The sequence below is a fragment of the Triticum aestivum genome, chromosome 6B (genome assembly GCF_018294505.1).
Source record: "Triticum aestivum cultivar Chinese Spring chromosome 6B, IWGSC CS RefSeq v2.1, whole genome shotgun sequence".
Classification (NCBI taxonomy): Eukaryota; Viridiplantae; Streptophyta; class Magnoliopsida; order Poales; family Poaceae; genus Triticum; species Triticum aestivum.
The window spans coordinates 112,800,432-112,827,408 of record NC_057810.1 but is presented as its reverse complement, the minus strand read 5'-3'; the positions used below and the strand labels follow the sequence as shown (position 1 = coordinate 112,827,408).

Here is a 26,977-nt window from a genome sequence, read left to right as displayed (position 1 = left end):
ATGATATGGCCATCATCATCTTGTGCTTGTGATCTCCATCTTCGAAGCACCGTCGTGATCACCATCGTCACCGGCGCGACACCTTGATCTTCATCGTAGCATCGTTGTCGTTACACCATCTATTGCTTCTACGACTATCGCTACCGCTTAGAGATAAAGTAAAGCAATTACAGGGCGTTTGCATTTCATACAATAAAGCGACAACCATATGGCTCCTGCCAGTTGCCGATAACTTCGGTTACAAAACATGATCATCTCATACAATATAATATAGCATCACGTCTTGACCATATCACATCACAACATGCCCTGCAAAAACAAGTTAGACGTCCTCTACTTTGTTGTTGCAAATTTTACGTGGCTGCTACGGGCTTTAGCAAGAACCGTTCTTACCTACGCATAAAAACCACAACGATAGTTCGTCAAGTTGGTGCTGTTTTAACCTTCGCAAGGACCGGGCGTAGCCATACTCGATTCAGCTAAAGTGAGAGAGACAGACACCCGCCAGCCACCTTTAAGCACGAGTGCTCGCAACAGTGAAACCAGTCTCGCGTAAGCGTACGCGTAATGTCGGTCCAGGCCGCTTCATCTCACAATACCGCTGAACCAAAGTATGACATGCTGGTAAGCAGTATGACTTGTATCGCCCACAACTGACTTGTGTTCTACTCGTGCATATAACATCAACGCATAAAACCTAGGCTCGGATGCCACTGTTGGGGAACGTAGTAATTTCAAAATTTTCCTACGCACACGCAAGATCATGGTGATGACATAGCAACGAGAGGGGAGAGTGTTGTCCATGTACCCTCGTAGACCGTAAGCAGAAGCGTTAGCACAACGCGGTTGATGTAGTCGTACGTCTTCACGATCCGACCGATCCAAGCACCGAACATATGGCACCTCCGAGTTCAGCACACGTTCAGCTCGACGACGATCCCCGGGCTCCGATCCAGCAAAGCTTCGGGGATGAGTTCCGTCAGCACGACGACAAGGTGACGATGATGATGTTCTACCGGCACAGGGCTTCGCCTAAGCTTCACGACGATATGACCGAGGTGGAATATGGTGGAGGGGGGCACCGCACACGGGTAAGGAACGATCCGTAGATCAACTTGTGTGTCTATGGGTGCCCCCCCGCCCCCGTATATAAAGGAGCCAGGGGGAGGAGGTGGCCGGCCAAGGAGGGCGCGCCAAGGGGGGAGTCCTACTCCCACCAGGAGTAGGACTCCCTTCTTTCCTAGTTGGAATAGGAGAAGGGGGAAAGAGGAGGAAGAGGGGAAGGAAAGGGGGGGCGCCGGCCCCCTTCCCTTGTCCTATTCGGACTAGGAAGGGGAGGGGCACGCGGCACCCTCCTGCCTCCTTCCCTCTTCTTCCTCGAGGCCCATGTAGGCCTAATAACCCCCCCCCCCCGGGGGGGGGGGGGTTCTGGTAACCTCCCGGTGCTCCGGTAAAATGCCGATTTCACCCGGAACGATTCCGATGTCCAAATATAGGCTTCCAATATATCAATCTTTATGTCTCGACCATTTCAAGACTCCTTGTTATGTCCGTGATCACATCTGGGACTCCGAACAAACTTCAGTACATCAAAACTTATAAACTCATAATAAAACGGTCATCATAACGTTAAGCGTGCGGACCCTACGGGTTCGAGAACTATGTAGACATGACCTAGAACTATTCTCGGTCAATAACCAATAGCGGAACCTGGATGCTCATATTGGTTCCTACATATTCTACAAAGATATTTATCGGTCAAACCGCATAACAACATACGTTGTTCCCTTTGTCATCGGTATGTTACTTGCCCGAGATTTGATCGTCGGTATCCAATACCTAGTTCAATCTCGTTACCGGCAAGTCTCTTTACTCGTTCCGTAATGCATCATCCCGTAACCAACTCATTTGGTCACATTGCTTGCAAGGCTTATAGTGATGTGCATTACCGAGAGGGCCCAGAGATACCTCTCCGACAATCGGACTGACAAAACCTAATCTCGAAATACACCAACTCAACATGTACCTTCGGAGACACCTGTAGTACTCCTTTATAATCACCCAGTTACGTTGTGACGTTTGGTAGTACCCAAAGTGTTCCTCCAGTAAACGGGAGTTGCATAATTCTCATAGTTACAGGAACATGTATAAGTCATGAAGAAAGCAATAGCAATATACTAAACGATCAAGTGCTAGGCTAACGGAATGGGTCATGTCAATCACATCATTCTCCTAATGATGTGATCCCATTAATCAAATGACAACACATGTCTATTGTTAGGAAACATAACCATCTTTGATTAACGAGCTAGTCTAGTAGAGGCATACTAGTGACTATATGTTTGTCTATGTATTCACACATGTATCATGTTTCCGGTTAATACAATTCTAGCATGAATAATAAACATTTATCATGATATGAGGAAATAAATAATAACTTTATTATAGCCTCTAGGGCATATTTCCTTCACTCTTCTGTGACAACACTGGAGCTATTGCCCTTGCCAAGGAGCCCAGGTTTCACAAGAAGACCAGGCACATCAAGCGTCGCTTCAACTCCATTCATGAAAATGTTCAAGATGGAGACATAGATATTTGCAAAGTGCATATGAATCTAAATGTCGCAGATCCGTTGACTAAACCTCTTCCACGAGCAAAACATGATCAACACCAGAACTCTATGGGTGTTCGATTCATCACAATGTAACTAGATTATTGACTCTAGTGCAAGTGGGAGACTGTTGGAAATGTGCCCTAGAGGCAATAATAAAATGATTATCATTATATTTCCTTGTTCATGATAATTGTCTATTATTCATGCTATAATTGTGTTATCCGGAAATCATAATACATGTGTGAATAAATAGACCACAACATGTCCCTAGTGAGCCTCTAGTTGACTAGGTCGTTGATCAACTGATAGTCATGGTTTCCTGACTATGGACATTGGATGTCGTTGATAACGGGATCACATCATTAGGAGAATGATGTGATGGACAAGACCCAATCCTAAGCATCACACAAGATCGTGTAGTTCCTTTGCTAGAGCTTTTCCAATGCCAAGTATCTTTTCCTTAGACCATGAGATCGTGTAACTCCCGGATACTGTAGGAGTGCTTTGGGTGTACCAAACGTCACAACGTAACTGGGTGACTATAAAGGTATACTACGGGTATCCCCAAAAGTATCTGTTGGGTTGACACGGATCGAGACTGGGATTTGTCACTCCGTATGACGGAGAGGTATCTCTGGGCCCACTCGGTAATGCATCATCATAATGAGCTCAAAGTAACCAAGTGTTTGGTCATGGGATCATGCATTACGGTACAAGTAAAGTGACTTGTCGGTAACGAGATTGAACGAGGTATTGGGATACCGACGATCGAATCTCGGGCAAGTAACGTACCGATTGACAAAGGGAATTGTATACGGGGTTACTTGAATCCTCGACATCATGGTTCATCTGATGAGATCATCGAGGAGCATGTGGGAGCCAACATGGGTATCCAAATCCCGCTGTTGGTTATTGACCGGAGTGTCGTCTCGGTCATGTCTGCGTGTCTCCCGAACCCGTAGGGTCTACACACTTAAGGTTCGTTGACGCTAGGGTTGTAGAGATATTAGTATGCAGTAACCCGAAAGTTATTTGTTGTCCCGGATGAGATCCAGGACGTCACGAGGAGTTCCGGAATGGTCCAGAGGTGAAGAATTATATATAGGAAGTCCAATTTCGGCCATCGGGAAAGTTTCGGCGTTCACCGGTATTGTACCGGGACCACCGGAAGTGTCCCGAGGGTCCACCGGGTGGGGCCACCTATCCTGGAGGGCCCCATGGGATGAAGTGGGGAGGGAACCAGCCCCTGGTGGGCTGGTGCGCCCCCCCCCTTGGGCCCCCTCTGCGCCTAGGGTTAGAAACCCTAGGGGTGGGGGCGCCTCGACTTAGCTTGGGGGGCAAGCCACCCCCTTGGCCGCCCCCCCCTTGGCTCCCTATATAAAGAGGCGGGGAGGGACGGCTGCGCACCCATGCTCCTAGAGCCTCCCTCTCCCTCTGCAACACCTCTCCCTCTCGTAGAGCTTGGCGAAGCCCTGCCGAGATTGTTGCTGCATCCACCACCACGCCGTCGTGCTGCTGGATCTCCATCAACCTCTCCTTCCGCCTTCCTGGATCAAGAAGGAGGAGACGTCTTCCCCAACCGTACGTGTGTTGAACGTGGAGGTGTTGTCCGTTCAGCAGTAGGATCATTGATGATTCGGATCACGACGAGTACGACTCCCTCAACCCCGTTCTCTTGAACGCTTCCGCTCGCGATCTACAAGGGTATGTAGATGCACTCCTCTCTCTCATTGCTAGATGAACTCCATAGATTGATCTCGATGAAGCGTAGAAATTTTTTATTTTCTGCAATGTTCCCCAACAAACTTGACACCAGATAAGAATTAAAACGCATCAACCGCGTGTGTAGCCGTGATGGTCTCTTTTCGGCGGAGTCCGGGAAGTGAACACTGTTGTGGGTTATGTTTGATGTAAGTAGGAGTTCAAGATCACTTATTGATCATTGCTAGCTTCACGACCGTTCCATTTTCTTCTCTTCTCGCTCTTATTTGCGTATGTTAGCCACCATACTTTGCTTAGTCGCTGCTGCAACCTCAGCACTTACCCCTTCCTTACCCATTAAGTTTTGCTAGTCTTGACACCCATGGTAATGGGATTGCTGAGTCCTCGTGGCTCACAGATTACTACAACAACAACTGTAGGTACAGGTTATGCGATGATCATGACGCGAGAGCGATGTTTGCTTGTTTTGGAGTTCTTCTTCTGCTTCTTCTTCGATCAGGGGATAGGTTCCAGGTCGGCAGCCTGGGCTAGCAGGATGGATGTCATTTGAGCTTCTGTTTGTGTTTCATCCGTAGTCGGATGTTGATATTGTGTATGATGTATTGTTGTATTCGTGTGGCATTGTATGCCTCTTGTATGTATCCACATCTATTATGTAATGTTGATGTAATGATATCCACCTTGCAAAAGCGTATCAATATGCGGTTCTATCCTTGGTGGGACCTTCGAGTCTCTTTAGGATAGTATCGCATATTGGGCGTGACAAGTTGGTATCAGAGCCTTGACCGACCATAGGAGCCCCCTTGATTGTTGGCCATTGTTGAGTCTAGAAATAAACTGTTTTCAGAGTCTACTTATATCAGAGAGTAGGAATTCTTTTTACTCTGCTGCCCCTTCATCGCTCTGGTAAGGAATTTTGACGTAGGTGTTTTGAACTACTCCTCTTCCGCTTCAAAATTTTCTGTAGGATCACGTAGTTGGTTTTTCGGTCGCTGGTTCTCTTCTCTTTTCATCCGGTGCATTTCTCGTCAAGTTGACTCGAGCCTCTTCATCTTTGAGTTCAATCCTCAGTTGTTTTCTTTTCCCACCCGCCCACCCTTTTCTTCTTGGAGCCGGAGTCCGTAATCGAGTATCCATCCTACTCGTGCGAAGTCTTTGCTTTCTTTCCTCAATGATTTCAACCGGTGTTTTCTCTTCAAGTTATTAGTCGGTTCCCCCTTCCAAGTTACCTTTGTTTTCCCACCCTCCCACCCTCTTCTTCCCGGAGCCTGAGTCTGTTTCGAGCATCAATTTCATTCGTGTGGAGCCTCTTCAGTCTTTCATCAATCATTTCAATCGGTGAATTCTCGTCTCGATGGACATTCTTCATCTCTTTTCTTCTCCGGTGGATTCAATTCAAGCTTTTTCGGGTTGATCACATTCTTTTCCTTGGATCAAGTGTTTTCCCTACTCGTTCGTCTCTCGCCAGTTTATCCTTCTGGAGTGCTCAGGACATCTTAGGAGATTCATCAGTGTTCCAATTAATTCAAGGTTGTCACCTGATTCAAATATTTCAATTGTTCCGGTGCTTCATCTATCTGTTCATCATCCCTTTCCAACGGTGTTTTTCTCTCTAGTGGGCCCTAACCCACAGGTCTTTTTCCAGGATCTTACCTGACTCTTCTAATTCCCCCGGAGTTATTCTCAATTCTTTTCAAGTGTGACACAAGAATGGATCCCATCACTCACATGCCTTCTCCAAGTTTGCTTTCTAATTGTTTTCATTTTTGGCTCAACCTTTTCGGTTTTCATTCTCCCGGAGTATTTCAGTAATTTTGGTGCTGTTTCTCGTCGTCATTTGAAGATCGAAGAAGAGTTTTTCCTCTAAATCTTGTCCGTCCTCTCGAAGAGTCATGGTTCTAGCTTCATATCATCCTCTCGATTTATTTCAGTTTGTCAGATATTCTTTCTTACCCATCCGGAGTATTTCAGGAGTTGATTTCTTTTTTCGTTTCACCGGAGGACATCATTCCAGCTATCGTTCTCTAATTATCCCGGTGCTTCATTCAAGTGTTCTTTAATCAGCTCATGATCTCTTTGTTCTTTTGCATCTAAATCCCCTCTAACATATTTGTTCTTCTAATTCTACCAGTGATTAATTATCTTCCGTCAGTCATTTCGACTTCTAACGGTGGGTCGTTCAAGATTCTTTTTCCTTGATTACCATTTTTATTCATTCGTTCTTTCCAATCCTACCGGTGGTTCATGAAGACGTTCTCAACTTTTGTGCTATACCCCCTTAATCCTTTCAACAAGAATAAGTAGGATGCAAAAATCCATTGCTTGTCATCAATTTAATTTGATGAAGGATAAGCATACAATAAATCTTATTCTTATTTCATCCAAGTGAGTAATCCCTTCCTTCGGAGTTTGTTCGTGAGAAATAAATTCTAGTTCCAAACGCTTTCATCTTTTCTTTTCTCGGAGTTCAAATTACTCGGCCATTTCGTCGGAACCTCCACCTATATTACCGCAAGGCTCATCGTATTCTTTGTTTCCTTCTTTTATCTCATCATCCTTTTGTCACCGGAGTTCTTCATGGTGGTTCTTCATGATTTAATTCATTCTTCAAGTTTTCATCAAGTTTTTGTTGGTGGAGTTCAAGTATCTTTTCTTCTCCCATCTTGAAGAGAAATAATTCTTCATTTTCTTCTAAAGTGAAGTTTTGCATTTCTTCGTTCTTCTCAGATATTCAAATTCGTTCAACCCTTCCTTCTAAGTTCTTTTCATACAACTCTTTCAAATCTTTCCAGAGGTTTTGTGTCATGTCTTCATCAAGTATCATTCCATCCTCTCAAGCTCGTGTTCTATTTCTCCATGTTTCAGCCGGAGTGCTACCTAAATCCTTTCAGTCTTATTCGTTTCTTATCTCGTTCTAACCGAAGTGGTTTCATAGTCTATCTGATTCCGTGAGCTTTCGATTCTCGCATTCTCGTCATTCTTCTCTTCTTCTCAAGTGCTCTCGATTCTTTGCTTCTTCTCTTGAGTTCTTGTTTCACATCATCCCTTTTCCCTTCTGTCTTGGTCCTAAGATCTCGGGACAAGATCTCTTGTTAGTGGAGGAGTGTTGTAACGCCCCGGCTCTGATGCGCCAGGTGTCTTCCAGCTATTCGTCGTCGTTGCCATGTCATTTGCTTGCGTGTTGCATTTTGCCATGTCATCATCTGCATTTCATCTGCATGTTTTTCAAAACTTGCATCCGTTCGGGTTCCGACGGTTCTCTCCGTTGTCCGTTCGGAATCCAGACCTCTCGCGCGCGCCTGTCGCCGCTCTCAGACCCTGTTTTCGTGAGTGGGTTAAAAACGTTCTCAGAATGGACTGTGATTTGCCGAGTGGCCTTGGTATAGCACCGGTAGACCGCCCGTCAAATTTCGTTCCATTTGGAGGTCGTTTGATGCCCCAACGGTTAACCGCGAAGCCCGAAACCCCTCTCTCTTTGCAGCCCAGCCCCTCTTCACCACAGCCCATGAGCCCATCCAAACCCCTTCTATGCTCTCGGTCGTTTGATCACGATTGCATGGCCGAAAACCGCTCCCCATTTGGACTCTCCTAGCTCCCAGAATCTATAAATATGTGCTCTCCCCGAAAATTCCGCAGTCCAAACCCCCGTAACCCTATATCCATCCCTTCCGCGCCGCCGGACATGTTCGCCCGGCGGCCGGACGTGTCCAGCCACCCCCGCAGCCAGTGGCGTCGCGCCACGTCAGCCCGCCGGCTTTGTCCCGCCGCCGTGGCCCGCGGGACCCGAAACGGGCCCGCGCGAGCCCACGCGCCGCCCCGCCTCTCCGCCGTTCGGCCCGCCTCCCCGCCGCTCGTGCTCCGCCCGCGCCGCCGTGGGGCATCCCGCCGCCGCCACCGGCCGTGGCCCTGCGCCGCCCCGGCGCTCGCCGCCACCGCCAACGGACTGCAGCGTCGCGCTGCGCGCTTCCCTGCGCCCTGCGCCCGGCCTCCCCGCCGCCCGGCGCGCCGCCGCCCCGCCTCGGCTTCGCCGCCCGGCGCTGCCCCGGCCGCCGCCGTCCGCCCGCACCGTCCCCTCCACCGGAGCTCCCTCGCATCGCCTCCGAGCGCCCCGCTGCCCTCGGTCTCCCCGATCCAGATCGGATCGGGAGAGACGAATGACCACATGGGCCACCGCATCCCTCCGGCCCAGCCGCGGCCCAGCCTCCCCGAGGCCTGCCTGCCTCCTCTCTGTCCTGAGCTTGGCCCGCTAGGTGAGCAGCCTCGGTTATTGTCCGCCCCGCGCGTTGTTTAGCTATCACCCGCTCGTCCATTTTTTATGAAAACTGCTAAGTCTCGAAAATCTTGCATTTTGGTGCCATGTTTGACATGCCATAATTCCATGCATACTCTCTATTTCGTGCGTATAATATGTCGAAATGTTCGCCGTGAGATTCTCATCATTTCATTACATTGTGTCATGCTTGTTTGAGATCATCTTAGTGCCCGAATCATCGTTGCAAGAGTGCTATATGATGTTAATCTGCTGAAACTGTTATAACTTCGTGATTTGTCATTTTTGTTGCATTTAATGTGTGCATCCTATGAGCATGAGCTCTACATGTGTTTTGGACTACATCATGCCATCTCTACAGGGGTGCCATCCATGTATTTTTGTGAGTTGTGTAGTAAGTGAATCAAGCTTGTTAATTAGGGTACTTGTTGTTGCTGTTTTGCTAGGCTGAATCTGTTATTTCATGATGCTATGTAAACCTGCTGCTACAAGTCATTATATGCATAATATGGATATGTTCCTGGTTGCATTTATGTCCTGCTGTATCCTGTTGTAACCTTGCTCTCAAATTGCTAAATAATGTTGCTGTCAGCCTGTTAACATTAAGTTCCGTTTTGCCATGTGTTTCGCTAGTGATCCATGCACCTTATGAACTTACTCTTGCCATTCTTAGCTTCATAAACATGCCTTCTTACAGTTGGTTACCTTTTCATGCCATGTAATGCTCTATGGTGAGTGGTACAAGCTCACCAACATACCTACTTATCGTTGTTCCTGCCATGTTTGAATCTGTCATATCATTTGCCATGTTTACATGGGTGCCATCATATCTTCTGATCCTTTTTGGCTCATGGTCAGTAAAGGCCTTTTGTTCTATGCATTTAGTAGTATCATTCCATGCCTTTGTTTGCCATTATAATTTCCTGTAACATGTTGTTTGATAGCTCTAAACATTGCAACTTGATGTTATTTCTGCAAAGTCTGAAACTGTTATTATTTGCAATCTTGCCATGTGTTTTTGAGCATGTTCTAGTGATTTGTGGAGATAGCTCAGTGTTCATGTTTTGTTATGCTTTACCTGTACAGCATGTACATGCCTTTTGTTTTTAGATTGTGGTAATGTAGCATGTTGTTTTGGTGCTTGCATTATGCCTAGTTGCTGTTTTGGACAGCTTGTCCTTTAAACTTGTAGAGAGTGTGTGTTTACCATGTTGTGTGCTTCTTCTCGATAGTTCCCGTTTTCATTGCGATCGTGAGGATTCGTTCGTCTACGCTTGGTTCGTCTTCATGGATTCATCTTCTTCATGGACTCGTTCTTCTTCCTAGCGGGATTTCAGGCAAGATGACCGCTACACTGGATCTCACTACTATCATTGCTATGCTAGTTGCTTCGTTCTATCGCTATGTTGCGCTACCTATCACTTGCTCTTCAAGCCTCCCGAATTGCCATGTCAGCCTCTAACCTTTTCACCCTTCCTAGCAAACCATTGCTTGGCTATGTTACCGCTTTTGCTCAGCCCCTCTTATAGCATTGTTAGTTGGAGGTGAAGTTGAAGATTGCCCCATGCTGGACAGGATTATGTTGGGATATCACAATATCTCTTATTTAATTAATGCATCTATATACTTGGTAAAGGGTGGAAGACTCGGCCTTATGCCTGGTGTTTTGTTCCACTCTTGCCTCCCTAGTTTCCGTCATATCGGTATTATGTTCCCGGATTTTGCATCCCTAACGCGGTTGGGTGATTTATGGGACCCCTTTGACAGTTCGCTTTGAATAAAACTCCTCCAGCAAGGCCCAACCTTGGTTTTACCATTTGCCTCACCTAGCCCTTTTTCCCTTGGGTTTCCGAAGCCCGAGGGTCATCTTTATTTTAGGCCCCCCGGGCCAGTGCTTCGTCGTAAGTGCTGGTCCGAACCAGAGCCCTTTGCAGCGCCCCCTCAGGGAAACTTGAGGTCTGGTTTTAGTTGTACGGATTGCTCATCCGGTGTTGCCCTGAGAACGAGATATGTGCAGCTCCTATCGGGATTGTCGGCGCATCGGGTGGCTTTGCTGGTCTTGTTTTACCATTGTCGAAATGTCTTGTAACCGGGATTCCGAGTCTGATCGGGTCTTCCTGGGAGAAGGAATATCCTTCGTTGACCGCGAGAGCTTGTGATGGGCTAAGTTGGGACACCCTTGCAGTGTATAAACTTTCGAGAGCCGTGCCCGCGGTTATGTGGCAGATGGGAATTTGTTAATATCCGGTTGTAGATAACTTGACACCAGATACGAATTAAAACACATCAACCGCGTGTGTAGCCGTGATGGTATCTTTTTGGCGGAGTCCGGGAAGTGAACACGGTTGTGGGTTATGTTTGACGTAAGTAAGAGTTTAGGATCACTTCTTGATCATTGCTAGCTTCACGACCGTTCCGTTTGCTTCTCTTCTCGCTCTTATTTGCGTATGTTAGCCACCATACTTTGCTTAGTCGCTGCTGCAACCTCACCACTTACCCTTCCTTACCCATTAAGCTTTGCTAGTCATGATAACCATGGTAATGGGTTTTGTTGAGTCCTCGTGGCTCACAGATTACTACAACAACAGCTGCAGGTATAGGTTATGCGATGATCATGACGCGAGAGCGATGTTTGCTTGTTTTGGAGTTCTTCTTCTGCTTCTTCTTCGATCAAGGGATAGGTTCCAGGTCGGCAGCCTGGGCTAGCAGGGTGGATGTCGTTTGAGCTTCTGTTTGTGTTTCATCCGTAGTCGGATGTTGATATTGTGTATGATGTATTGTTGTATTCGTGTGGCATTGTATGCCTCTTGTATGTATCCCCATCTATTATGTAATGTTGATGTAATGATATCCACCTTGCAAAAGTGTATCAATATGCGGTTCTATCCTTGGTGGGACCTTCGAGTCTCTTTAGGATAGTATCGCATATTGGGCGTGACAATATTGCCCTGTGATATTATTCATGACTCACCTCGAGTGCGCATGTATGAAGAGAGAGAAGTTGAGTTGGATCGGCAGGACAACCTAGATGCCCTGGAGGAGGAGCGCGATGTTTCAATAGCTCGTTACGCATTTTATCAACAACAGGCTTGCAGGTACCAAAGCAGAGAAGTACGGGCTAATACTTACAATATTGGCGAACTCGTTCTACGCCTACCGGAGAAGAAAAAGGACAAGCTCAAGCCCAAGTTGGAGGGTCCCTTCATTATTGACAAAGTTCTCACTGGAGGAGCGTACCGTCTGCGTGATGCATCAGATAATCGACTCGAGCCGAACCTATGGAACGCGGCGAGACTCCGAAGATTCTATGCCTAGCGCCGAACTCTTTGTTCATCTCCTTCCCTTCACTCTTTTCTATTTATCTTAGCTCTCTTTTTGCTCTTTCTTTCAGAGCTTTAAAGCTTTAAGCGTGGCTGGACCACACATTTGCAACGCACTAATCTTTAAGTACGTGCGATCATTATACCTGGGGGCTTCTTATACAGAAGCTTATTGCAAACACGCTTCGAGCATAAAACTCGTCGCATGTGAGTCCTTTTGTTTCATATGTGCCTTTTTCTCTGCCATTATATGCATCGATATGACTTAAGTTTTGGCCAAGCTGGGTTGCCTGGCTCCTGTGCTTATGCCCTACATTCCCGTTAGTTTGGCTAGGGCATAAAGGGAGCACCTCTGCGATTGTTACTGTCGGGTACTTCGGATATGTACCTCAGACGGGGTGAAGCCGAAAGCTAGCGTTCTTAAGGGAATATTCGGTCAATGGACTAAAGACGTGTCTTACCTGTAACACTATGAACCCCCAGATGTCAAATATACTGCGATTTTTTAATCATAGATCGGACATGCACTTTAAGGCATGCACCCTCAGAGAAAGGAACCCTTAACAAAACTATTCTCCCTGGAAGATGTTTCTTACTATCGATGTAATATAACATAGCTAGTTGGGTACTTGTCTGTTCAAGAAACTATGACCCCTACGCCTTGTTTCCATGCGTACCCCGGTTTTATATTACTAAGCGGGTATTCGGAAACACTCCGGACTGTCGAGTCCGGAGACTGAAGCGAAAAGGTCCGCCATGACAAATGATTTACAATCCGGCTAGGGACAATACTTGTCCTTTGAAGTACATAGTCATTTTGACTTAAAAACTTCCTCTTCTATGCCATCCAACATGTTGTCTAGCTTACAATCTTGTTGAGAATACTTGGCCGCTAACTCCACCTGGTTGTATACCAGACTAACTGGAATTTCTTTTCCATCTAACCCTATTGGTCCGACCCGGGCCATATGGTTTGGATTGACCTTGGTGTACCGTGTTTTCACCATGGCCCAAGCCTCCCTCGCACCTTCTCGACAGGCTGATATTTTCCATAGTCGGAACCGCCGCCGTGCTTCCTTGAATAATTGTACAAGCTCCGCCATACTTGCTGGTAGGAAGGCGAATGGACACAAGGCCTTGGACACACTATGCATCGTCTGTAGAACTTGCTCGTGCAGTTGCGAAAGCTCTTGTAGCATATCACCTGAGGATCCGGGCATCTCCTCTCCGGGACGGCCAGTCAGCATACCTACAGACATAACTCTGTTAGCTCGTTTCTTCGCCGAACTATAAAAATGTTCGTTTGAGCACTTACTAAAAATGCCGCGTTGAAGCCTTTTATTTTCCTTCACGGAGACAGCCAGCTGGGCCCGAACATCTTTCAATTCTACGCCCAGCTGGATATTGGCATCTAGGAGCTTGTTTTCTCCTTCCTGACCCGTGTAAGTATACGCTCACAAGCGTCTTGATGCCTTTGAGCTCTCTTTTCATCCTCTGGAAGGATCTCCGGATTCACTCCGGAATTATCTGCGGAATCTATTATCAGATATGCAATGTGCCAACACCGTTGGTATATGTGATTACGTTTTTTCTCGATAGAGAGAAATATTACTAGTTGCGGCCTTTTTGGATTCCTCTAGTTCGGCAGTTGCGGCCCTTAGCTGGGTTTGACACTTCTCCAGCTCTTGAGACAGTGGGTTATTCCTCTCTGTGAGAACCTATTCATATAATGATCCTTAAATTAGTTGTGCCAACTATTTCAAGTCTCAGGGGCTACTGATATACATAATTATCAGATTTTACTTACCCGTATATCTTTCAAATACTGGTCGGTGGCTCTAGCAAGCCCGTCCCGAGCAGCTCGGATCTATGCATCACCCGAGTTGAAGGCATTGAAAGCCTCTTCGGAAAAACCAGGGCCGCGGAGCGCGGCCCACCGACGCCGAGGACTCATGGCGCTCTCCACTTTGGAATTTGTAGCGGATATCCTATCTGAATCCTCTGTATGAGGACCATCTGGTGTCGCCTCCGTGTTAACCTTCGCCCTCGAGGCCGGTCCCGGAATCCGGCTGGCGGAGGCAGGACGGGTAGGATCCCTGGACATAGTCCGGCGGATGTTCTTTCTGCCAAGACACAACAGATAGTGTCATACTTTAAGATGACAGCCACGGAGCACGTTTAAAACCATACCTCTTTGATGACAGCTCAGCCGCGTTTTTGTTCGCCTTCCTCGTTGGAAGCCTACCCGGCGTAGGCACTCCTCGTTGGTGAGTTGCCTCGGGTTCGGCATGGCGCGCCGACCGTCTTCCCTTTAAAAGCATAATCATTGTGTCTCCTGTTTACTTACATGTGATACAGGGAGGAGGCCGGGATAATCGGCAATGATGGCCACTTCGGTGCCGTCACAGCTCGCCTGGTAAAACACCCCTTCGACAAGCTCCATGAATATATCCAGATCCTCTTCGAATCTGGGGTCGAGGGCCTGGTTGTGGTCCTCTGGCTGTGAGCCGGCCTGTGGATCTCCCTGGTAAATTTTCGCCATTCCTGTTATAGATGGACGGAGTAAATATTTATGATAAAGGACTGGCGAATGAATAGAGTTGAGTAAGGGATAGCAGCTCACCCAGCTGGGTGGGTTGTACATGGAAAACATGTCCCGTGGCTTAATGTGGATGAACTCCTGTTCTTCTCCTTTGTATAAATCGGATAGTATTTTCACCAGAGCGGTGGTGGAGTCCGGACCTTTCCGACCGTAGCAGGTGGCATCGTCTTCTCCATTGAAGTGCCACATGGGACGCCCTTGATACTAGAGTGGTTTAACCCCCCGCATTATGCATATTTCCATGACCTCGATTATTGTCAATTCGGATTGAGCAAGCGTCTGTATCTTGCCCATCAATTGAAGGACCTCTCTGCTATCTTCCTCCTTGGGGCTTCGGGGATGCCAGTTGTGGCGCTTCTTCAATGGAGTGTTTGTGAACTCAGGAAGACCCATTTGAACTGGGTCAGGAAGGGAGACGTCCTCTATATAAAACCACTCGGAAGGACATTCTTTGAATGCCTTCTTCGGTGTGCCGGATAGGTATCCGGTCCCGTCGATGCACCATATCTCGGCACCGCCCACTTGGAATATTGATCCCTCTTGATTACGAGGGACGAGGCAGAACAACTTCTTCCATAGCTCAAAATGGGCTTCATAGCCCAGAAATAGCTCGCAAAGAGCGATGTAACCTGCGATATGCATGATGGAGGCTAGGGTGAAATTGTGCAGCTGGAGGCCATAGTACTCTAGGAGCCCACAGAGGAACGGATGGATTGGAAATCCGACACCCATCAACAAGTAAGGGACAAGGCACACTCGCTCCCCCTGGAAGGATTAGGAACATTCTCCGCTTGCACCCTGCCATCATAAGAAGCTAATCCGGCTCGGACGGGGACTAGGTATGCAGGAGGGAGAAACCCCTGATTTTGCAACTTCACCAATTGACCGTGGGATACGGTACACTTCTCCCAATTGCCCGGCTTGACACTGTGAGGGCAGGAGGAGGAGCTGCGAGCACTGGCCATGATGGAATGGTTTTTTGTGGGTGCGCTCTGATGATTCCTCGCTGAGGGAAGATGGTGTGGATTGGATCTGAAGATCCCCTTCTCTTTAAATAGACAATTTACTTATATGGTTAGGGTGGCAAGTGTAAAAATGCCCCGACTCCTCACATTCGCTCGACACATGGAAGCAGGAATTGTTGTAGTACAGAAGCCGATGAAGCGTAACATTAAATGAGGAGCCGAACACTGCTCTTTACAAACAGGTTCTTTGAAGAATTCAGAGACGGAACCCGCCTTGCAATGCCGAAGACGATCTGCGCGCCGGACTCATCGTCATTGAAGCCTGGTTCGGGGGCTACTGAGGGAGTCCTGGATTAGGGGGTCCTCGGACAACCGAACTATATATGTTGGCCGGACTGTTGGGCTATGAATATACAAGATAGAAGACTTCGTCCCGTGTCCGGGTGGGACTCTCCTTTGCGTGAAAGGCAAGCTTGGCGATTCGGATATGTAGATTCCCTTCTGTGTAACCGACCTGATGTAACCCTAATCCCCTCTGGTGTCAATATAAATTGGAGGGTGTGGTCCGTAGAAGGACAATCATAATCATAGGCTAGCTTCTAGGGTTAGCCTCTACAATCTCGTGGTAGATCAACTCTTGTAATACTCATATCATCAAGATCAATCAAGCAGGAAGTAGGGTATTACCTCCATAGAAAGGGCCAGAACCTGGGTAAACATCGTGTCCCCCGCCTCCTGTTAATTACCATTAGCCTTAGACGCACAGTTCGGGACCCCCTACCCGAGATCCGCCGGTTTTGACACCGACACCCGCCACCACTACCACGACTTTCCCCTCCTCGCTGTCTTCCTCACTCTCTTCCTTCCTCCGCCCGACCACGACAAGTACGACATCAACGTCGTCAGTCGGCCGACATGTCTCATGCTTCTCCTATGTTGCAGTAGTCTAAGACCACCCATCATCAACACCACATCTCCTCAGCCTCGTCGTCCCCTCCGCCCCTCCCATGTCTCCTCCTCTGACGACCCGTGCATCGCAACTTTGCCTCCGGTGGCGTTCGTGCCCCAACAAAGCCCCTCATGCCTCCTCCATTTCCTGCTGCAGCAGCCCCCTGCCACCACTGCCCCCGGCTACGTGTTGCTCATCCTCGGCAACATTGCCTCCACCTACTACTAACAAGAAGCAGATTTCTTGTGATTTTTGTTTCTCCTGAAGCATATCTTTTGCTTCTAGAGGAGGCATTTGGCCTCTGTTTTTCTAGCCACCGTTCATTCCATTCACCGATATTTTGATGTATAACGACTATGGAGTCATGTATAATTAGACACATCTTTCTCAGTCTTAAGTTGGTCTTGTGAAGCACTACTTTGACTTCGAAACCAGGCTTTACTTCCATTTCACTATCTGTTATTTAGTGTGATATCTTCTTGTGAGATCATCTTTCTTTTATTGATGGAGGTGATTGGTTTTCATTATTTGAAATAATAAATGCTTTGTTTGCACTCTACTCTTTTGAAAGGGCTTGTGCTTTGTTCTCTAACAGTTGACCCAATTGCTAGTATTATAGTATTTTGTTTCCAGCGAGGAACTCACTGAAATACATGTGAGAAGTGACTTAATAGATGGTGTCATATTTAGTATGTTATTCGTTAACCAGAGATAAATATATGTGATGTACATGTGTAGTTCGATAAGAGTTATTTTGCATGAATAAAGGGAAAATATTTGGTCTGATAAACACCCTCAAATGTGTAATATCAGATCAATCACTAAGGGTGTGTTTGGTACAGTGCATGGAGGGACTTGAGGATCAAAGTTCCCAATCTGACCACTTTTGCTTGTTTGGTAGGGTGCATGGGCTTACATGAGCTATGCTCAACTGATGCAAAAAAAGGGCCATCAACTATGCCCATCTCATGCACCCCACAAAGGGTGCATGGTGGCAGCCATGTTGGACCGACCCTTGTCCCCACCCACCAGATCACGTCAGATATGTTTAGTTTTTTAAAAAAATTGTTCATAATTCCAAATTTTGTTTAAATTTTCCAAAAATATTCAGAATTTCAAATTTTCGAAAAAAAATTCAAACTTTCAAATTTTGTTTAAATTTTTGAAAATGTTCAAAATTTCAAAAGCATTTACATTTTCAAATCCAGAATTTCAAATTTTGTTTAAATTTTAAAAAAATGTTTAGAATTCCAACTTTTGTTAAAATTTTCAAAAATTCTTTAAATTTCAAAAAGTTCAGAATTTCAAATTTGGTTTATTTTTAAAATAAAATCAAAATTCATTTTTTAAAAGTTTAGACTTTCAAAATGGTTAAATTTTCAAAAAATATTCAGTATTTTAAATTTTCAAAAAATGTTTATAATTTGAATTTTTGTTTATATTCTCAATAAAAGTTCAGAATTTTAAAATATGTTTATATTTTTCACGTTTTTTCAGTTTTGTTCACCATTTAAAATAATTATTCGGAATAAAATAATTATTCGGAATTCAAAATTGTTCAACACGTCTAAACACATGCTGGCTGCCAAACAAAGTCTTAGCTCGGCATGTGTCATACACCGCTGCCAAACAACAACAAATGCATGAACTCAACATGTATGAGAGAAGAACAACTAGGCTAGGTCCATACATGCTACCAAACACACTCTAACTGCGGCAATTTGGTTCCGTGGATCTAGGGAGCCTAGAACTTTATTTTATTTGAAAATGATCTTTAAAAATTACAAGACAGTTGATATTTTCCTTCGGTGTAGTTGTTCTCTACAAATATGTAAAATTCCATGAAATACTACTCCCTCTGTTTTTAAATATTTATCTTTTTAGTGATTTTAAATGGACGATCAAATATGGATGTATACAGACATATTTTAAAATATAGATTCACTCATTTGCTTCGTATAAGTCACTCGTATATAGTCGTTGAAATCTATAGAAAGATCAATATTTAGAAACCAAGGAAGAATACGATGATGTGCAGGCTATGAAAGAAATCAAATAATTTAGCCTGACTAGATCCGGTTGACTACTCAAAGGCCAAGCCAGAGTAGAGTGAATCTGCGGCGATATGATTGATGGATTTGGACGAGGCGTGACAACACGAAGACACAACTTAACTACTACTCCGTCCGTTTCAAAATAGATGCAACTTTGTACTACTCTAATACAAAATTGATTCATCTATTTTGAAACGGAGGAAGTACTAATTTTTAAAGTCATCATCTATTTTGGAACGGTGAAAGTATGTTATGATTCAAAAGGTTTTGTGACGATAAAGGGGATTAAGTTGTTGAGTGGGGTGCTGATAGGAGGGGATTGTGAGGGTGTCCGTTTAGAGCGAGACAATTGTCCCTACGGCTGTGAGAGGTAAAAATAAATGTATATAGAATTAAAACACGTCTACATACACCCATTTATCCTACAAGTATTTACGAATATATACTTCCGCGCCTGCTATTCAATTGTACTAGTCGTACGTAGAGTACAAGTTACAAACACTGACATCTTGCTCGTACAAGAAACTAATTAACCTCTTCATCGATCGTCAAAGCATCACCGACGAGCTCGGCCACGCGCTCTGCCTGCCTCTTCGCCTCCTCCAAGCGGGTCCAGTGCCACGCTCCGCTAGCTGCTGCGTGCGGCGGCGAGCTCCCGCGCGAGCTCCTGGACGTGGCCCTGGTACGCGCGCGCGAGCTCGAGGGCCTCGCACTCGGCCTCGCCGAGCTGCGCGCACAGCCGCTCCTCGGCCTCCTCCGCGGCCTCGGCGCGCAGCCGCGCGGCCTCCAGCTCCGCCCGCAGCAGCGCCACCTCCCGCTCCAGCTCGGCGTTCCGGCGACGCAGCAGCAGCGCCTCCGCCTCCGCCTCGCCCTCCGCCGGCGCCGCCACGGCCTTCCGGCCGCTCTTCCAGCCAGAGGCCGGCGGCGCGGCGGCAATGGTGATGGACGGCGCCATGGACGGAGATCGAAGAACGGAGAGCTCGAGAGAGGATCGAATCGAGTGCTCGAGTGGCTGTTATGATTAGCTGCAGGTCCTGGGATTGCTTTGATGAGGGAACCGGTGCCCGGGTTTATTTATGGCCGGGGGCAAGAGCCGGGAAGGCGTCCAGGTTCGGTGTATCTGGACGTGCGGACGGGAAGCAGCGACGGGTACGCCAGCGGTCACCGGTGGTGATTCTGGCCCGTCAAAAATATCGACGAAATGGGGTGAGGTGACGGCTGTGGACGAGGCGGGTCGATGCGGGCAGACTCGGCGACTCGTTGGCTTTCCCTGGTTGAAAGAAGAGGCGAAACTCCTACGGTGAGCTCGAGCTCTCGAGATAACAGTAAATTCCAAAAAAATACAGTATGTACTCACTCTGTTTTCTACAGTATTTATTTATAGGAGAAATGGATGTATCTAGTACTCCCTCCGTCCTATATTATTTGTTTTAAATTTGTCTCGATACGAGAAGTTGACATCTAATTTTAATTTGAGACGGAGGTAATTTTAAAAATACATCTGAATTTTTTTAGAGAACATTGGTTTTTTTCTACACTCATGTAAATTCTCGTGATGAAATCACATTTGCGGAGGCGTAGCTAGATTTTAGACTTTTGCATGAGATAGGAAACACAGATAGATAGGAGGGACCTCAGCTGCACCTCCAAGGAGAAAAAAAAAACAACGCCACAGGGCGTCGTGCCGTCAGGCCAAACAAGTCGACCTAAATTTCTTCCCGTTTGAAGCGACCTGACCAGCACCCACCTGTCTCCAAAACCGACGATAAGCATCCGCCTACAGCCAAATCGGCTAAGGAGGGAGGGAGGGGGCCGCAGGGGGAGGGGGGCGAAGGGGTGAGACTGAACCTCATATATGAAGGTAAGGAAGAAGTTCCCTGCCGCAGTCATAGCCCATCACCCGTGTGATCAAGGACGCCGACCAAAACCTCTCATGAACACTGCTTTTCAAAGGGCTTTGTCCCCTCGCCAGTCGTCGCCCAGGGCCATCATCGCCAGATTTCGGTGTCATCCGCCACGAAACGGAGCAACACAGACCACACCACTGTCCTTGACGGGTGGACTATCAAAGCGTTCATTCTTCATGTAATTAACGTAGAAGATAAAAAAGGTGAGCCATAAGAACTAGTTGCTCGATAGAGTCGGAGGATGAACCTGGTAAACCTTTATTTTTCATGATATCATTTACAAACCTTTATTTTTCACGATATCATTTACACCACGAGGCCGCCGCCGTCCGAAGGCACACAAATCTAACAAGGAAAAAACATAGCTTCTCTCCTCTAGCTTGGATTGGTGAATGCTATATCTCACATGTTGGGAGAAATTGCTCACGTCTTCATCACGCGCGTTTCGGCCTAAAAGCGTCTATTTGTTTTTCTATTTTTTCCTTTTATGATTATTTTTATTTTTTGCATTTATTTTTATTTTCTTTTTTGTTTTATTAATATATGGTATGATTTTAATATTTACATTATATTTTATTTGTGGGTAAATACATGAGTACTACTTCCATCCGAAAATAAATGTTGCTTGAACAGATGTCTAGATACATCTAGACATCTGTTTGAGTGACACCTACTTTCGGTACATCTAGACATCTCTTTGAGCGACACTTGTTTTCGGACGGATGAAGTATTTGTTTATGAGATGCACAAACACTTTTTAAAAGATAATTTAATTCAGAACATAAACGTCTCTTTAAGGGCTCCATTGGTTCAAAGGAATTGCCTGGGATTTTAGATGCACCCTGAGGAAAATTTTCTACATTTGCAGTATTAGGATCCTTAGAAAAAAAATCTAAGTACTATTTTGCACTCTATTTTGAAGAAAAAATTTCCACCTACTCAAACTCTTGGTGAATTTTTTCTTTCAGTGACATCACGTACTAGTTGATCCAAACTTCCCCGGTTTAGAAATCTTATACTCCCTTCATTTTTGGAGTAGGATTCAAGAGGATATGCTACTTGAATTATATTATTATTTTTTCATATTATTGCGTTTTGAGAATCCTATGAACTACTCCCTTTATTCATAAATATTACCTTCGTCCTAAATTATTGATTTTTCTAAATACGGATGTATCTAACACTAAAACGTGTTTGAATATAGGGCACATGGTATCGCATCTGAGAGGCGAGCATCAAGCGATCAGATTTTCATGCCTCGTCATGCCTGTTGTTCTCCCGTTCTTTCTCCATGACCTCGCCCTAGATTAAATTTCTGGAGATCAAGGTCCTCGAAATCCTCAGAGACCTCGACGCCGTTCTGCTCTCCTTGTAACTAGATCGGAAACGCGCCTTGGCGCGTGGTACCTGGCTGAACTTGTTATCCCGGCATTTAAACAAAGCACAATATCGTTGCTACATAGTATGGGATCATTTGTCAAAGTCATGACATAAGGAAAGGCAATCACATTTACCAAACGCAAAGAAAACATGAGGAATTCTATCAGTAGAACCATTCGTCTTGAAGTTCATAGGAAATGGGAAATATATACTTGTGCCAAAAGTGAGCAAGCTCGATCAATCTACATCAAGTTCGATACATATAGCGTACTTTTCATACAGCAAAAGCAAGCCACAGCGGCAATGTGAGGCAAAAACCTACATAGTTCCATAGAAGCATATTTTTTGATAGATCCACCTGATCGTCTTGACGTTCGACCTTTCATACGCCACATCACATGAACCTGCCATGAGTAGTTTGTTCAGTCACTTGAAACAGGTAAAACTTTCCCCAGTGACAACAGAGTTATGAACCTTGAACTAAACTTTTCAAAGTTTGATTTATCAATGACAGCTACCTATGCGTAGTGTCGAAACCGAAGACACACAAGAGATTTCTTTCGATCTTTGACCAACCTCGTAATTATTGTCGCTCTTCCGTCCACACCTTTCATCAAACGGACTTGCCCCATGGCGCATCCATCACGCTACCAACATGACACAATCATGGTAGAGATTAGAGTAGACCATGTTCTGTTAAAAGGATAAAATGGTTCATGCAGTCCTATAACCCATCATATATTTTACCTAAACAGTGATACTTTTCTGCTCAATGAACAATGCAGAAGACATCAACAAATATATGTGTTGGTTACTAACTAAATGTGTGCTACCAACACACTTGAAAGGCAGAAGACATGAACAATACATAACAAGCCTTGAAATAATCCATTTAAGAAAAGTATATCTAAAATTCAATGGACAGATTTAATCTGCTCCCACACGTATGTAACAGTAACATGTAGCTTGTATGGAGAAGAAAAGAAAGCAGGTCAGATGATTTGAAGTAAGAGAACTGAAGATTTAGCAGAAAAGTATGACTAAAAAATGAATGAACTGAATAAAGCTGGCCACATGATCATATACAAAGGACAAACTAAAAGAGATATGCTACAGATTTGTGGCCTCAAATCAACCCTTTTCTAATTTTATCCTTCCCCAACCATGGCGGCTTGAGGATGCCATGGTTTTTTCCTGTACTTGAGGATGCATGTCACAAACTCACTCCCTCCCTCCCTCCATCCCTCTCTCTCTCTCTCTCTCTCTCTCTCTCTCTCTCTCTCTAAGTTTGACGTATGGATCTTCCTATTTCCTGTGACCCTACCATGTCCTATTATCTGAGATAGTTCTTGTTCCCTAAACTGCAGGGTAGGAGGTTCACCTTGTTGTTGTAGGTTGACTTTGCTTGGGGAGACAGTAGCTGCAGGATCGGAGGAGGCTGAAGCGAGCTCGAGTCGGTCAGTTGCAGCCACCCACAATGTTTTATCATTTTCAAGCCTGGAACACTACAACAGCATGTGAATATAAATGAAAAGTAACATCGACACATTTTTACATACTGCCATGTCCAGTCTCTCATATTTAGAAAATAGAAGCCATTTCAAATATGATGTCTGGGACATATCTCGAGAGAAGTTCAAAAGCTAAATCTGCCTAAACATGCATTTTTTTGCCCGAACAGTTGGTAATCAACAACTTACTATAAACTACATCTCCAAACAATACGGTTCAGGTTGAAATGAACCTAGCATTTAATGTTTATTAAAAATAGAATATATGCAAAACTAATCCTCCAAAAACAACCTGCAGTGGAAAACATTTTATAACATGTGTGGTTTTTCTTCATGTCCGAAATAAATGCATGTTTACATGAGAGGAAAAGTCACAATAAATGCTACTCCGTATCTCGTTGGCAAGCTCACTGGCTACTTGGCATCGAAGAATGCTTTCACCAGGGAGACTTTGCTAAAATAAGAATAAAAAATCAGTAGACTTGACAACAGGAGCATACAGACCTTTGTCGATGTCATTATCATCTTTGATTTAATAGAGAAATGAGAATAGTTTGAATACCCTTTCTTTTCTGAACCTGAATACACATATACAACTGATGTTTGTCAGTTCCAAAATCCAGCCCAAACTGAAATTATGCATGGCCATGATCCATTCAAAAATTTACAAAAAAATATCCATTCGATAGTAAAACTGTGGCACACGATTAGACGAGGGCTCACCTTCAAAGTTAAAAGGCATCCATTCAAAAGTAAAAAGTATTTACCGACTAACAGTAACTTAATAAAATTCTACTATACTCTAAGCACACACTTATCAACCCAAAATGAATTGACCCTACTGCATTTGTATATCAGGAGGTAGCTAGTCCAGAAATGACAACAAAAGATGCAGGCTAAAGATCACGTCTCACCTGAAGACGATAAAAGAAGAACAGAGAGTAGCAATAGATGATAGAACCAGGAATCTCTTTGGTGCCGAGTGTCCCGAGAGCTTCTCCGGTCAAATTAAATTTCTGTAAATGTCCCGTTCAATTAGAAGACCACCATAAGTAGTGTGTATCAGTTTGAGGTACTCGTTCGACTGCTCTGCAATAACTGAAAGTATGTGCCACTTTAGTACAAAATTTGTCAAAATAGAACTTAAATATTTAACAAACTGAAAAGATGGGAAAAAACTGCAATTGAAATATATACTATTAAGATTCATTTACATGCAATGCTATTGGAGAAACAACTAAATAACTGATCATTATTTTGATCTATCATATATAACTACTCATGGCCACCTCTTTCTTATTTTGTTCTCTGACCAATGATTTTTATACATCTTCAGTTAGTATTGGTCCTTGATTTACTATAGGTGTATCACCCAAAAAGTTACAATCTTATATATGGCTTAGAAATTGGAAGTCAATAAGAATATAACTACATTCAGACTAAATGTAGATAGCTCGTTGCTCTTTTTTTGAGAGACATGGAGATACGGACCTAGGTGCACCAATTATGTCGATACCCAGCCAAGATACTTGGGCTTGTGACGACGACGGTCATGGAGGAGAGAACGACGGCACCAACAAAAGGACACGCTCCAAATTTAGATTGCAGCTCGACCATCAACCTAGATCAGCAATAGGAGATCATAAACTGGAACATGGAAACAGAAAGGAAACCAAGGGAGCAAGCTCACCGGTGAAATACCAATCCTACCATAAGCCTCTGTCATCCCTCAATCTCTCACAACTTACTGCCTCCCAATCTCTCTCTCAGTCTCTCACCACAACACCACCACACAACTGCCCGCCTCCCCCAAAGGCATGCACACAACAGCAGCAATATCACCACACATCCGGCCAGGGCACCGCTCGTTCCCATCACGAGCTTTTCTTTTCCACGCATGCAAAAATTGTTCATACAAATGATGACTAACCTGCATACTAAAGAACACTGCCGTTGAATTAATCTACAAATTACTTTTTGAGCTAGAAATGGCATGTAGTTAATGGGACTATCCATTTTGGTTGATCCTGATTAGTAGATTCCAACTTCTTATGATGATCCAATACTGCAGCGACATCCTAAGCTGAGTTTTTATAGAACACATATAAATCAGCCTGGCAACTGACCTAAACAAAGGCACAAACTGACAGAAAACAAATGCATAGGTAGAAAAATAGATCAATCTCAACATTTAATGGAACTCAACAGAACAACCAACAACCAATTTTCTGCTTATCATATAATTACAAACTGAAAACTGGGAACAAACACGGCATGCAAAAAAATCTAGCACCTAAGAAAGCCACTTTGATTTAACTGAATTGCAACCACGATAAAAACAGAGCCTCCTTTTTTCTAACTAGCCGTGTGATTTGTTTAACCCTTAAAGTTAAATGACCAAACAGGGATTAATAAGAAAAGACCAACAAACAGATCATCTAGTTAATCTAACAGACTGTGCGATTTTCCTAACCCTTAAACTAAATGACTAATGTTGGATTAATCAGACTAACACATACATCATCTAACTAATGTAACCAGCAGTGTGATTGGCCCTTAAGCTAAATGACCAAAGCATGGACTAATCCAATAACACCAGCCCCCGCCAAATCTGCCCCTCCCTCTCTCTTCCACAAGCCCCGCTAATAAGCACAAAGAAATGAAAAAGAAAAGAAACACCAAGCAACCATATGTGCATATGAGAACAAAATCACAGCCCTAGTAGGATGCAGCCAAGGAAGGAAAGGCACATGGCAGCAAACAAATAAGGCAGAAAAGAAAACCACTAAAATCCACCGACAGGATAACACTTTGCCTCCACCAATACAAGAAACAACAAACAAACGCACTCATTTGTTAGTATGCACACCCACACAAACGACACACACGATATATCAACAATAAATACACACCAATGCACGAGCACTGACCTAGATATGCAAAGGAACAACAGCTTAGAGAAGAAGCAGGTGAGGGGTCAACCTGCAGTTCCCTGGACATGGACGAAGACGTGAAGGACGCCACGGATCCAACAAGATCAACCAAAATAAGCAGCACCTGACATTCCAAAGCAAAATAAATGTCAACATCACGGCTCGGCTGAAGTAGATGATGAAAACCGGGTCAAAATGGAGGCTTACCCACAGGTCGATGAGCTCAGTAACAGATCCAGACCAGCGACGGGAAGAACTACATATCTGCAGGCAAAAGAGACAGCTTTAGAGCTTGCAGCGTGAGGGCAAAAAATGTGGGAATATGGAATCACCATTAGATAGTCATCATCCTGTAGAGGAAAGGATAAAATATTTTTTTACAAAAGGATATACAGGCAAGAGTACTGCTGCTGTAAAATTACTGAAACTACTCTATAAAATTAATAGAATTAACATGATCTCCTGGAGTAGTTCAAGCAATACTGGAGTAGTTAAAGATACTAATATTGGTGCAGCACTAAGCATGAGATACAATACTCCACAAAATTAACATAATCAAGAAAGCATCAGCAAGTTAACAATCTAACAAGACAAGTTTCAGTACAGCACCAAGTCAAAGCCCACTGCAATCTTTAAGCTACTGGAAATTTCAAAACAGTGAAGTTCCATTTTAAGCTACTGCAGTCTTTCTCTTAAATCTAGTCATGCATCTGTGGAACTTGGCAGCATTCATTGAAGAATGGAGTAAAT

At 44.8% G+C, this 26,977-nt stretch overlaps 1 protein-coding gene and 2 long non-coding RNA genes across 4 annotated transcripts; all 3 read right to left on the bottom strand.

Annotated features, from left to right (window-relative positions):
• Nucleotides 1–18,860: 18,860 nt before the first annotated feature.
• On the bottom strand, nucleotides 18,861–19,554 carry LOC123133695 (protein RESPONSE TO LOW SULFUR 1). The gene has a single exon (XM_044553123.1). It carries the CDS (start codon nucleotides 19,449–19,451, stop codon nucleotides 19,125–19,127), a length of 327 nt encoding a protein of 108 aa, XP_044409058.1. The 5' UTR covers nucleotides 19,452–19,554; the 3' UTR covers nucleotides 18,861–19,124.
• Nucleotides 19,555–21,934: 2,380 nt separating this feature from the next.
• Nucleotides 21,935–25,410, bottom strand: LOC123136054 (uncharacterized). Its single transcript, XR_006466527.1, has 2 exons — nucleotides 24,786–25,410; nucleotides 21,935–22,187 (listed from the first exon to the last, which is right to left on the bottom strand). It is a non-coding gene; the product is annotated as an uncharacterized lncRNA (long non-coding RNA).
• LOC123136055 (uncharacterized) lies at nucleotides 23,106–24,519 on the bottom strand. Of its 2 annotated transcripts, none has more exons than XR_006466529.1 (3): nucleotides 24,209–24,519; nucleotides 23,799–23,872; nucleotides 23,106–23,288 (listed from the first exon to the last, which is right to left on the bottom strand). It is a non-coding gene; the product is annotated as an uncharacterized lncRNA (long non-coding RNA). The 2 variants fall into 2 exon arrangements; XR_006466528.1 differs by having other exon boundaries at nucleotides 23,106–23,280.
• Nucleotides 25,411–26,977: the final 1,567 nt, after the last annotated feature.